This window comes from Siphateles boraxobius, unplaced genomic scaffold (genome assembly GCF_051911475.1).
Source record: "Siphateles boraxobius isolate OS27281-9 unplaced genomic scaffold, OSU_SipBor_1 68, whole genome shotgun sequence".
Lineage (NCBI taxonomy): Eukaryota > Metazoa > Chordata > Actinopteri > Cypriniformes > Leuciscidae > Siphateles > Siphateles boraxobius.
Window position 1 is genome coordinate 9749213 of NW_027509195.1, and position 13019 is coordinate 9762231.

Sequence of the window (13019 nt, forward strand, 5' to 3'; positions counted from 1 at the left end):
GCTAAACAGATGGACTTTATCATATATCATATAATTAGGAATATTTCAAATAACCCTGTGAAATACTTAAGTGATCGGGTATCATGCATTGTGAGATGGACTGGTGAACTCGACAGTAAGAATGTGAACTTTTCTTACCTTGGCAGCTGAGTTGGAAACACCATGTGTAACACTGCGGATGAGCCCTCCAACGTTGCCGTACTTGATGAGTTCATTCATACCCTCAGTGACGTCATTCAGTAAGCCCATGGGGTTGCCCAGGAAGTCCACTGAGCCCAAGATCTGAGCCGCCTGACTGATAAGCTCCTACAAAATGAAGTCCAAGAGCTGATGAAATCACACTGTGGTGATGCAAACGCTTGTACCACAATGTACAGTATAAAAATATAATTTAAACATAATTCAGAATGAAGAATGTTTATGACCTCTTTGAAGTGCTTGAGGATGTCACTGATGATCATCTCCTGTGTCTCATAAGGATGGACTCGAGTGTATGGGTACATGTTAATGATAGCATCTTCAAACCGAATAAGTGGGAACCCAAGGGTTCCCTTCAAGGCCTGTGCAGAACAACGCTTGATTATACTTCCACATCATAGCATAATGCAAACTTCAAACAACAAAACTGCAAACAGTGAAGCACTGATAGTACTACAGTTGATTCTAATGTGGCTTACCTTGAGGTCAGGGGGCAACTTGTGGGAGGTGAAGACGCTCAGCTTGACCTGAGGGACACTGATCTTCAAGTTTTCAAAGTAATAGCGCTTTGGCGTTCCTGCATCTTCACTGGCTTTCTCATAGAGGTTCTCATCCAGCTTCTCTACCTCTGAAACACAAAATAAAGCACTTAGCAGAGCATAATGAAGTAAATTCCCCATACTACACACACCAGAGGGATAACCACTACGCACCTCCCTCTGTCTGACCGTAGCCAAAGAATATGAGCAGTTTCATCAAGAGTTTTTCCTCAATAATGACAGTATAGCGGCGTGCTGTGACCATCAAATGCTGCAAGGCAGAGAGTAAATAAATCAAACTCCTGTAGTCAAAGGAAGATATACAGATAAGCGTGAAGCATTTTGGTGAGAAAGTGAATCTATAAGTTCACTGCTTTCACCTTAAAGAGGTCTGTGAGCATAAGACTGCTGGGCACTTTAACAGCGTTGACCTGCAGAGCAGGACCTGAGTCCACTGTAGTACTTTCAATGGAGCCTGGAGTCACAGACAGCAAAACAGGGTGAGTGGAGCCCAGGAGCTGATTGTCCACCTGTAATAGATGAGAGAGTAAAGACATATCTATCAGAAATGTTTGCTTTAGAATGAAAAATTTGTGGGAAATGATAAAGCTTCTTTGGCAACTGACATGCCTGTCTACTAGATTAAATTTGGCTAAAGTTTAAACGGCATAAACTAATTAGTCTCATTAATCGTCAACCATCTTGAGCCATTCCTAAACCAAAGTGAGAAATTCCCAAACATTGGATGAATGCATTTAAGTCTGTGGATGCTTACCTGAATGTCTCTCACTGTAAGTTCCAGTACTTGGCTGGCAGCGGTGCGGGTGAAGTGCACATCAATGCCAGACAGGGTGGCAAACACCAGCTCTTCAGGGAGCTTATTCACCAGTGATAGACCCACTCCTTCCTCTAGATTCAACAACACCTACACACAAGGGCATGAATAGGGAGGTCTGAACTTCCAAGTTCAATATTTGATAACACTGTTCTAGTTTGGTTTTTACTGGAAACACAATGATGTTAAAATTCCACATTAATCAATCAGCTGGACAAAAAACAACAACATGGTTTTTACCTCAAGCTCCTCCTCAGGAACTTTTGTCTGAGCACTCTCTTTATTCTGGTCTTCCTCAGTGCTGGGAGAAGGTCTATTCACGCGCCGTTGGTTGAAGTCACTGATCTGAAATGAGGTATGCAGCTTCTCATTATATTAGAAAGTGTGAAAGAAACATAAGAAGTGTTTCCATTTCATATGGTTTCAGATGGCATGCTATCCCAACCATGCAATTCAATAACAATGAGACAGGAGGGGTGTCTTGCCTGTAGTACTCGTGTGGGCCCATCAGGCAGGACCTGTACGGACAGAACACCTGAGCCAGGTCTCATTTTCTGGTTGATAAACTGTTGCTCTGGTGTAGGTTCCAAAACACCAGAGTCTGGTCCCAGTACCACCTCGGCACCATCATACAGGCCAGATACTCCTCCTCTTACCTAAAACAGCACATACAATATTTTAAAGAGCCACAGATTCTTTCATATTGGAAAAAAGGCAATTGAGGAGCAAAAGAAAAATGGATGAAAGAAGGACGGACCTGGACGACTAGTCTGGGCAAACCACACGTCAACATGCCAGAGCTGAAGTGCCATGTCTGGGTGGTGCTGCGGCGGTTGTCTGGCCGTCTCAACATCAGAGGCTCATAGCTAAAAAAGAAAATGCAAGATATGTGAGAAATGACACCCACACACCATGATAATGTTTACTCTCCACAGGGACAAGAACAAGCTTAAGATAGACAGCACAAGTTGTCCTTTGTTGTGCTGTGAAGAGTTTAAGTAACCTGTTGTCTGTCACTGCAGCCAGTCCAGCAATGTCAAGCACTAAAGATGAAGTGAGGGGTCGAGGCTGAGAAGGTTTGCTCTGTGGAGGTGATGAGCCCTCATGACAGAGCATTCCTGTTCCTGTCATCCGCCAAAGTTGGGAGCGCTTTCCAGGCTCCTTAACAGACAAAAAAATTTGAGAACATTTGAGAATAAACTAGAAATCGGGAAACTGGCAGATATAAGGCTGAGAAAGAATATAAGCAGACCTTTTTTTTTAGGATGACTCTCAGTGTTTTCGTCTCCACATCCAGCACGAGTTCAGCACAGCTGACCACCCGCTTCTTCCCCACTGGCCTTTTCCCTCCATCTCTGTTATCAAATCAAAATGTCAACCTCAAGTGAATATTTACTTATATTTACAAACACCAGTTTGAAGAGGTAATTTTTGAGTGAGTCAGCCACTGGAAAGTTTTCCGCTTGAAATTGGTCAAATTACCAATTCCAAGGATGGGTAAACTATTTAGAAAATTAAAGGTGGAGAACTCACTCTGAGAATGTGAAGGACGCAGCAATGTAGATGAAGTTCTCATAGTAGAGCTTGTTGTATTCTCTAAAGAAGTTCATGTCAGCGGTAACCTCTGAAGATCCGGCTCCCTTCACAGTGAGGGTGAGGTAGGGTTGAAGAATAGGTTCATCGCAAGCGTAGTCCAGAACTGCCCCAGCTTTAACCTCTGTGTGTAGCCGGATATCAGCCACTCCGTGTTGCCAGAACTGGATAGGCACCTAAAGGTAAATAGGACATGTGTAACCAAAGAGTTTGTGGAGATTGTGGTTATGCAACAAGCATCTATCCATCAGCTTGAATAAAACTAAATAACATGGCACAGAATTGGCAGCTGACAGTGGATCTGGGAAAACATCTAATTTCCCTCAATATGTTGGCAATATCAGACCTGACGTTTTGGTGTCAGAGATAAAAAAAGATGGTTGAATAAAAGCAGGAGGTCACAGGATACTTCTATCCTGGACAAGAGTGTTTGATGATGAAAGATCTGAAACACCAAGATAAATCATTGAGAATGTGTCTAATCCCAGCACCAACAGACTTTTCATTGTTTAATATCAAGACCCACACAAACAAAAAGACCATCAAAATGTCTGCCCAAAATAATTATTAGCAGATCAAAAAAAAGTTTTGATGTAAGGGCAGCAGTGAGACAGAGAAGCCATAGGACGTAGAGCTGCCAGGTGTGAATTCAAAGCTTGACGGATGAATCGATTGCTTAAGTCAAGCCAGGGGGAGTAAAAGAGCCATTTCATGTAACAAAAGCTTTATATCCACCTATTGTAATGGTTAGAATGGTGTCTCGCTCAGTAAATTTAAAACCACCAACAGATCGCATGACGGGAAAACTGGCTTTGGGGTTGGAGGAAGGTGATGGAAAACGTGCACACCTGCAAATCCTCCATTAAACCCAAGACAACAGGATAATATTAATAACAGGTACACTTTTTAAGTATAATGTGCTTTATCTTGATATGCCTACTCTTTCATGAATGTTATTGTGTCCAGAATTGAACACTGAAAGGAAATAATATTGTCACGATAAATGTCATTATTTTAGGAAGTAAGAAGTGGAAACAGAACCAAATGTCTCCCTATGACATTTCTGAAATGCAAGAGCAGCACCAACATTTCTTAAACAATTTAGGTTTGGGATTGCGATTAGTATGCTATTGTTATTCATGAGCTCCGACAAATTCTCATGGGTGACCCGGGTTCAAGTAAAGGCCAGGGCATATTCCCAACCGTCCTAGTGCTACTCTTTAGTCTCAAATCTTCTGAACCATTCTACTGCCTTACAATACTTGATAATGCGTACCCTCTGAGGACTTACCTCAGAGATGTTATCTATACGGAAGGGTGGGGGCAGCTGGTCAGTGTCACTGAATGAGATTTGATGCGTTGCCCCTTTCAAAGCAATCTCAGCACGCAGGAAGAAGCAGTTCCCTAAAGTGTCCCTATGGAACACATAATGAGAGGAATATATGTCTATGAAATCAAGAACTTTTCCCTCAGTCATTTTCTGTTTAGCCATCTCTAGAGAGTGACTGTATTTGGTGGCATAAGGTACCTCATGTTGATGTGGAAAGATTTAGGTTTGTTGACCTCAAAACCTCCAGACCATGTGCAGTTGGGTACATCCATGAGACGGACACAGAGAAGCTGATCATAGTCATTTCTAGGCCAGTGGAACACCACACTGGATCCTGGCAGGGTGGAGATATATCCATCTGGATTTGCTGTACCCTACAACAGGTTATCATAACAAACAAAACATTATTTTCCTGTATTCTATGATACATTAAAATATCTAAGAACATAGCACAAAGACAAACACAATAAAAACATGGACGCCTACCTTTCCTCTGACAAATTCCCTCTGCGAGAATGCTAACTTTTGAGATGATCGATTGTCAAGTAGGTATCGTGGAGCAAAGGTCACAATGTGTGTGTCACGATAACGCCCTTTCCCCTTCCTCACATTTATTCCTATAATAAGACATTATATTCCATTACTAAATCACCTTAGCACAGGGGTGTCCAATCCTGCTTCTGGAGGGCCACTGTCCTGCCGAGTTTAATTCTAATCAAACACACCTGAACCTGCTAATCAATGTCTTTAGGATTACTAGAAACTTCCAGTCAGGAGCGTTGTGGGAAGTTGAACCTAAAGTCTTCAGGATGGTGGCCCTCTAGGAGCAGTATTAGACATCCCTGTCTTAGCAGATACCAAATGCAAGAGAAACATTTCTTAAAATATTATAATCATTCCTTATTACCTATATTATAGATGAGTCCGGGTCTGTTGCTATGCTGGATGACTTTGAGTGCTCTCACTCCACTGCCCCCATCCAGAGAGAAACCCTGGCACCATCCTGGAACACCATCTGGGTGGATCCCTTTACCGATCCGCATGGTGCACCTGTTCAAAGAGGACAAGACTTTAGAGAGCTTTAATAAGGGGTAGTTATGCATTTAAATTACATTCCTGCTATGTTGGATAATAAATAAATAACTCTGGCTGTAGAATTTTTGCAGGCCAATTAAATGAGATAATTTATTCAAAAGCATTTGATGGGTGGGCATGGTGTGAACACACAATGTTCTTTGGTTTTTCCCCTTCTCTTACACTCACATATTAGGTTGCTCTTTGTCAGTGTAGCAAAAGAGCAGTGGGCTCAAACTCCTGGCTAACTCATGCTCCTCAAACTGCCCAGCGGCATCCGTTTTCCCATTGTCCTGGCGGAAGATCAGAGGCAGCCCTGCAGACACAATAACCAATGATAATATTACAGACATGGTGCAGTACAATTTAAGTCTTGAATTTAGATCAATATGTAGTCAATGCTTAGATATGAAAGCATACCAGTCTTGTTGACGAGCCAGTAAGAAGCAGAGATGAGGATTTTTAATGCTCCTTGGGCTCTGAGAATAATCCGAATGGTGAGACAGAGCAGCCGTTTGTTGACATCGTATAGCCGCATACGCACCACATAATTTTGTGTACCGGGAGGGATGAGCAGCTCCTTACAAACAGGAAAGTTCTCTAGGAGCACACCTAAGAACAAACAGCATACTTCTGAATGCTTTATGTGGATTAAAAAAGCAAATAGGTCAATTTTCATGTTAAATATGTAAAAGAAATGTAGCATGTACTCCAGTTCACCTAATTCTATATTTTGTGATGTGTCTACAGCATGCAGCACTGCCTCTTTGCCCGGTTTCATGGTTCCCTTGATTGAGGTCCCTTTGATGTAGTAGTTGAGGTCACAGGGAAGGAGGTTGGCCAGCACTAGGGTGGGCAGCAGATAGATGGTGTGACCTGGTTGGCGGTAGATCTGCTTTGTACCTCCCGCCACAGTTTTGGCAGGCTGCTGTTCAGGGTAGTTCTCTTTCTTAATGACGACACAAAACCTTAAAAAAAATAATTGTAAAAAACGGTTTACAACTCAAGTTTCATTTGTCTTTGATATTTACTTTCTCCTCCCAGCCTGTTTTTACCTAAAGTTACGTTTGAGTTGTTCTTCAAAGTCTGCTGACTGGCACTCTCTCTTGCTGCTGCTGACATCACCAGGCCGCTCCACAGTAGTCCAATGGATGGGCATCTTACAGAAGAACAACCCTAAGCCTTTAGGTCTTGCCTGAAGCCTCCAAGAGGTCAAATGGAGAGGAATGGCCAAGGCCTCTCCGGGCAGGATGGGTGGCAGGACAACAGGTTCTATAGAAGGTAAACAGTTAAAATAAGATCCATAATAAATAAACACAGGTAAACCTTAGCAAACAGTGCGTGTGTGGGTTTGTAGACACTTACTGTCTGGAGCCGAAGGGCTGTCTAGTCGCACTTCCATGGGAACCTCGAGACGATTCTTAACTGTGAGCGCTGACTGAACCGTAATGACCTTACGTGCACTGCCCTCCATAGTGATAGAGAAAACCACTCGAACAGGCGGCAAGGCTGAGAACTGAACAGATATTATAGACTGTGTACAAACTCTAGGATAATTTGATGTAACGGTATGAGGTAAAAACACTTACATATACATGAGGGTGTATGATGTTGGTTCTGCTAATTGGGCTGCCAACCTAGAAAAGCCAGGTCATTAAATTTTTATGAAGCATTATTTCCAATTTTCATGAACTACTAAAAGACTTTGTATCTCAAAATGATCAAATGACGAAAGAGGGGGAAAAAAACATTCATTTCAAAGACTCATGAGAGAAATCCAAGACTTCAAAATGCATGTAGAGAATCGCTAATATAATGCATTTATGAATTACTAATGATCTAAATAGTTCGAATGAAGGTAAAAAAACTTCCTTCTCCACATAACAAACTACTGAATTTGCACAATTATAAATTGTTTGACTCATTAACTCACAGTGCTCGAGGGGTTGTTTCGATCAGGGGCGGCGTAGCGGAAGAACACTCCAACCTTGTCCACTGACACTGGCTTCACCTGCTCCCAGCCCACAACACGCACCAGCAGCTGGTGGAGTTTCAGCTCATGGGTGTGTCTGAGGTCAGAGCACATCATCAGCAAAGAAATGTAAAGTCAAATCAATGAGGTATCGAGAAGCAAACAGTACAGCAAAAAAAGTTGGCCTCTAAGTCAAAAACATTTCAACATAGACTATCCTGTCCAACATTAGCACATTCAAAGCTTATTGGATTTGCTTTTACAAAAGAGACACCCTCTGCTACCTGTGTCTCAGTTTCTCCCGGGCTTCAAACTCAAACGGGAGCTCCTCCCCTGGCAGCACCTCTCTCCACTGGCTGATGTTGTGCGTATCATCTGTTCCAGGCCCATTCACTTCAGATATGGAGTCGGCACTACTGCTGTGAGATAGTGCCACTCTGTGGACACATCAGAACCACCATGTATTTTCCCCAAATATAACATGTAGTTAAATACTGTAGTGTGAGCTCTTCTGACCTGGTTGGTGTGGTAGTAAGAGTAGCAAACCACATAGTGCAGCCAGTATGGTTGCGTAAGGCATAGGGCACAAACGGCTGCCTCCTCTTGGAGAGCTTCATATCCGCTGAAACATGGCATGAATATAAAATTAGCCACCGGTCTCACTCAAGATTGTGAATAATGTCAGCTATATCAGGTATTGTCCACCAAAAAAATATTTTGGTGGAAAATGAGCTAGAAATGTTCCTCCCTAAAGTATGGCCCAAATCATACAGGAAAGAAAGACTATAAATGAAAATTCAGTAACAATTTCACAACACAATCATAAACTCTGTAACAAGACAGCATAATTAAAAGAAAAATATTCTATCAAACCGTTTCACACAAAACATATTTAATATGCATACATGGTAATGGGTTAGGGTCACGGGATAAATCATGGGTTAGGGTTAGAAAAAAAAGCCCAGAGAACGATGGTATTCTAAGCTCTACGATACTAAACAAGCCGGCCTTCTGACTTCTTTAAAGTTGGCTACGCGTCTATGAACTGTACCTTGGGCATGAATCTGCTGCTCAAGACAAGTCAAGCTGGTAGAGCTTCTAGTTCTAAGGTAGGCAAGAGGGAGACCTGACAGCAGAGAGAAAAGGAGAAGAGAGACATGCTAGGAGGCTGTAGGAAGAGGACTGGAAACGCATACGGTCAAAGAGAAGGGTAGAATGAGTTGCACACATCATGGTAGTATATGTTGCGATCTTCTCTAAAAATACAGATATAACTAATTGTTAGTCACTAATTCAACATGATATTAAGATTTACATTTAAATTTGTTTTTGATTTTCTGGGTTTAAACTCTGTGAGTTGTGTATTTTACAATACATTTATTTGAAGGATTAATTTTCAAAACATTCAACATTCACTTGTCTAAAGCTGAAGTGTGTGATTGTAAAGATGTTAAAAATCTATCCTGCCATCCTAGCTTTGTTCTATCCTAGCTTTAAAATGTAGAAACAACTATAAGCAAATGATTTGTAGGTGTATTTCTCCCGTTTGTCAGAAAGTTTGAAAAGTTCGAAAGTTTGAGGTCAGTAGGATTTTTAAAAGAAATTTAAAAAAAAAATTCTACAAGGAAACATTAAATTAATCAGAAGTGACAGTAATTAATGACAGTAAAAGATGTCCATTACAAATAAATGCTGTTCTTTTGAACTTTCTATTCACTGAAAAGTATTATGGGTTGACAAGAAAATAAATAAAACTTTAAAATATATTACACTTTAAAATATATTAAAATAGAAAACAGTTATTTTAAATTGTAATAATATTTCACATTATTACTGTTTTTACTGTATTAGTTGTCAAATAAATGCATTTGTGCCGAGTATAAGAAACTTCTCTCAAAGACACACTTTTGAACAGTAATATATATTTGGTGAAACTGGTGGTGCCTAAATTACACACTTCAGCTTAAAAAAAATGAAGTATAAGATTTATTAGACAGGTATGTAACTCCAGTGCAGTTAATCTTTTTCAAGAGCTGGAGAGTGCAGGTTAAGCAGATGGCTAATACTCACTCTGGCCAAAGGAGGGGGGGTCCACTGATGACCCCATCCAAGACAGAGTGGTGGAGGGCTGTGGCGACTGCTCGTCTTCCTTGCAGTAATCTGCCAACCACGAAGTCTTGGTGGTGCTGTACTGCTCTGTGAGTCAGGACGACAGGCCCGCAGCAGGGTGTCAATATTAACATACCACTTATAAATATGGAAGCAAACAGTTAGAGAAAAGCATGGAGGCCTATGAGTGTGTTTGACCCAGACTATGTACCCAGTAAGACAGAGGTGATGTTGACATCCAGCCTCTGCTTGGCTCGTACTCCGATCTTCAGGCGAGGAGGATGGAGCCGGCCTGCCGCCTGTCGCTGCCAATCCAGGAAACACGGCCAAGGCTCGATGAATGGCTCCCAGCCTGTAGACCGGCAGACACAAGTGTGTGTGCTTATGAATGTACACAGAAATACATAGTGTAGGGTTTACACTCCGTTCACAATTACTTCACAACTCAATGCCTGAAAATGACCTATATGGTTTTTCCTTGAAAATCAATCATTTAGCAGAACAAACGTAAAATGGTCAACATCAAAAAATTCCTTCATTTAATAATGGCCCAGAAACAGTGCAGAATCCTCATATTTATTATGAAAACAGTTCAATATATCTGTCACCATTGGATATTTAATTGTGCCAGTGTTATTTTAGTACTGTTTGTATACTATTAGAGTATTTATTATTTTTATATTTTCAATTTGAATTTTAGTTTAAGTTTTAGTAATTTTGTTATGTGCTTTTGTCATTTTTAGGGCCGAGCACTGATTTTAGCACCGATGGTGTGAGGACCCTACTGGAATTGCTCTGTTTATTATTAGGTTTTGTTGTATTAAATGATTGCTACTTTAATTTTTTAATTTATTTTTAAAGTAAACTTTCATTTGTCTTTATTTCAGTCATTTTAGTACTTTATTTATTATGTTTTTTTTACCTAATATGTATATTTTATTTTAGCCTTATTTTAATTACAGAAAATTATTTTTAATAATTTTAATTTTAGTTATCAATAGCAACCGTGAATTGATCATGCTCATTTGTCCAGTTTTTACATCTAAATTGCCTTTGTCGTATTCTAACACTCATTTAAAGTTAATCTTTGAAAACAGAAGTAATTTAATAACACTGTTTTTTTTTAGCAAATCTCAAAATGAAAATACATTTTTCATTCATTAATCAGTTATTGGGCTTCTCTGTATTAGCCAAAATTTTAATAGCAGTGCATCTCTACTTACCAGGCATAAATTAGATTTTCCATCCAAGATTTTCAATGTGGTCTCAGACTTTTGAATTCAAACCCAATACTTCAAAATGACTCCAAACCAATAAGATAAATGTTATTTGAACTGTAGAAAGAATCAGCTAACTTTTAAGAAGGTACTGAGATCCAGGGTGACAAACATGCCGAGATCTCACCTGAAAGTTCTCTGTTGTAATAATCTCCAGACAGAGAGAAACTAGCCTTGCCTTCCTGCATAGACCCAATCCTCTGGAGAACATAAAGACCTGCGATGGAACAGAAAAGCTGCTACAGAATTGCCTGCCTACAGTATATGTGACATAAGGGTAATCACAGTATGCGGTCATCCTCACGTGAGAAGGTTAGCTCTGCCAGAGGGACGTCACAATCCAGACAGTCATCGATGAAGCAGATACACACACTCTCGGCCTTCACTTCCACTCCAGATAGGGGATGAGCCGAGTGCCTGCTGGAGTCCGAGTCAGCCCGGCTTCGGCTCGACATGATCTCTGCATTCTCCCACAGCCATGTGGCAGCTTGGTCCAACTGACCTATAATTCAACGTACACCAATACAGACAATGCAACACACCATTCTTGGATTCATGTGTCTTTTGCAACGTTGGAAGGCTAGTATAGTGCAATGCTGTACCTCTACAGTGAATGAGTGCACGTCTGCAGTCTTCCTTCCTGAACCCAAGGTCCTGTAACCGCTTAAGCTGACCATCTACAATGAAATATTAGTAGTAAACTTCAGCAAAGCTCTTTTCTAAAAACTTCACATATTTACTTAAGGATAGTTCACCTTAAAATGAACACACCTTCATGTAATTTCAAACCAATGGAAATCATGCATTGCACAATCTAAAATATATAGAATATAGGTGCCTAACCAAACAGTTGTTTTTTTTACCAATACAAAAAGTCAGCACACTGTTGCTTCCACCAAAAGATTATTGAGCTCACCAGAACACTATAATGTGATCTTTTTGGCGTCTTCCTGAGGAAGAGACCTACTGCTTGAAATGTCACACTGTAGTGCTCTGATGAGCTCAATACATGGGGAGAAACAGTGTGCTGACTTTGTTTTGTATTGTTTTAAACCAATGACATGACCAAACCAGTCTGAATGATTTGTTCATGACTCGGAAAATGTAGATGTCAGTGTTTTCAGTGCATGATCACAACAAGGCTGTCATATGCCTTCAGAAGACTTGGAATATAGCACATGAGTCAAATGAACCACGTTTATAACCATGTTGTTTCCATTTTTAATCTTTAAAGACTCACAATCACTGCAATTGGATAGAAAAGGTAACTAGTAAAAAAAGGAATATAGGTTTGGAATGACATGAACGTGAGTTAATGACAATTTTTAATATTTTAAAGTATTAAAATAAAAACAGTATATATATATATTTTTTTTTTATTAGTGAACAAACCCAGTAAAGCCTCAGTCTTGAGCCTGAAGGTGTGCTTTGCGTCTGTGCTGGCAGTGGATGCTGAACTCTCAGCTTCTGTTGAAGTGTCTGAAGGGCCGGTGGATCCTGTGGTGGGAATGGACTTAGCTATTGCAAGGAAAAGCTGCACATCATTGTAGGAAAGACGGATGTCTAGAGCAGGAAACTGGATCTGTGGGGAAAACAAAATCTTGAATTGTGCACTTACGGCTCAATCCTGACCTGTGGTTCAATTCAACTCAGTACTGACCTCCAAGAGAGGTGGAAAGTCTGCTATGTTGAAGGCATCTAGGAGCCCTGAACTGCTCTGGTACGTTGGGCTGCCACAGAGCTCCATTTGCACATTGACCGGATCAATGATGGACAAAGCTGTTTCCTGCTCACTGCCCAGCCGACATGAGAATACCTAAACAGGTTAAAAAAAATTAAAATCAAACAACACTTTCTTTTATGTCATGGATATTGCAAAATCACAGACGTCCAGGGGAATTACCTCAATGCCTGCTAAGCTGCCAGAGAAAGGCCTGTCCAGGAGTCGAGGCTTGTATGTCAGCACAGTAGTGCCTTTCAAAATGATAGCGTTGGTGTCCAAACATGAAGAATCTTCAACGACCACAAACTCTGTCCCTGGAGGGGAAAAAAAAGGCTTATTTAATCTATCTATCTATCTATCTATCTATCT

At 40.7% G+C, this 13019-nt stretch overlaps 1 protein-coding gene across 2 annotated transcripts in view; it reads right to left on the reverse strand.

Moving 5' to 3' along the window:
- The window catches only part of vps13d (vacuolar protein sorting 13 homolog D), a 46210-nt gene that overhangs the window by 11896 nt on the left and 21295 nt on the right, over positions 1 to 13019 (reverse strand). The window contains exons 32-65 of one of the 2 annotated variants that reach the window (XM_077214568.1): positions 12831 to 12964; positions 12588 to 12743; positions 12320 to 12509; positions 11530 to 11604; positions 11232 to 11429; positions 11055 to 11144; positions 9862 to 10002; positions 9612 to 9737; positions 8593 to 8667; positions 8058 to 8163; positions 7826 to 7978; positions 7503 to 7638; positions 7159 to 7206; positions 6935 to 7085; positions 6625 to 6841; positions 6290 to 6537; positions 5990 to 6181; positions 5759 to 5885; positions 5403 to 5545; positions 4982 to 5112; positions 4694 to 4869; positions 4457 to 4580; positions 3106 to 3341; positions 2825 to 2927; positions 2576 to 2733; positions 2330 to 2438; positions 2058 to 2228; positions 1813 to 1917; positions 1513 to 1662; positions 1118 to 1267; positions 912 to 1008; positions 678 to 826; positions 426 to 560; positions 139 to 306 (exon numbers count right to left, since the gene is read on the reverse strand). In XM_077214568.1, the coding sequence (XP_077070683.1) occupies positions 139 to 306; positions 426 to 560; positions 678 to 826; positions 912 to 1008; positions 1118 to 1267; positions 1513 to 1662; positions 1813 to 1917; positions 2058 to 2228; positions 2330 to 2438; positions 2576 to 2733; positions 2825 to 2927; positions 3106 to 3341; positions 4457 to 4580; positions 4694 to 4869; positions 4982 to 5112; positions 5403 to 5545; positions 5759 to 5885; positions 5990 to 6181; positions 6290 to 6537; positions 6625 to 6841; positions 6935 to 7085; positions 7159 to 7206; positions 7503 to 7638; positions 7826 to 7978; positions 8058 to 8163; positions 8593 to 8667; positions 9612 to 9737; positions 9862 to 10002; positions 11055 to 11144; positions 11232 to 11429; positions 11530 to 11604; positions 12320 to 12509; positions 12588 to 12743; positions 12831 to 12964 (4868 nt within the window). The remainder of the gene's footprint in view (positions 1 to 138; positions 307 to 425; positions 561 to 677; positions 827 to 911; positions 1009 to 1117; positions 1268 to 1512; positions 1663 to 1812; positions 1918 to 2057; positions 2229 to 2329; positions 2439 to 2575; positions 2734 to 2824; positions 2928 to 3105; positions 3342 to 4456; positions 4581 to 4693; positions 4870 to 4981; positions 5113 to 5402; positions 5546 to 5758; positions 5886 to 5989; positions 6182 to 6289; positions 6538 to 6624; positions 6842 to 6934; positions 7086 to 7158; positions 7207 to 7502; positions 7639 to 7825; positions 7979 to 8057; positions 8164 to 8592; positions 8668 to 9611; positions 9738 to 9861; positions 10003 to 11054; positions 11145 to 11231; positions 11430 to 11529; positions 11605 to 12319; positions 12510 to 12587; positions 12744 to 12830; positions 12965 to 13019) is intronic. The other variant, XM_077214567.1, reaches the window with a different exon arrangement.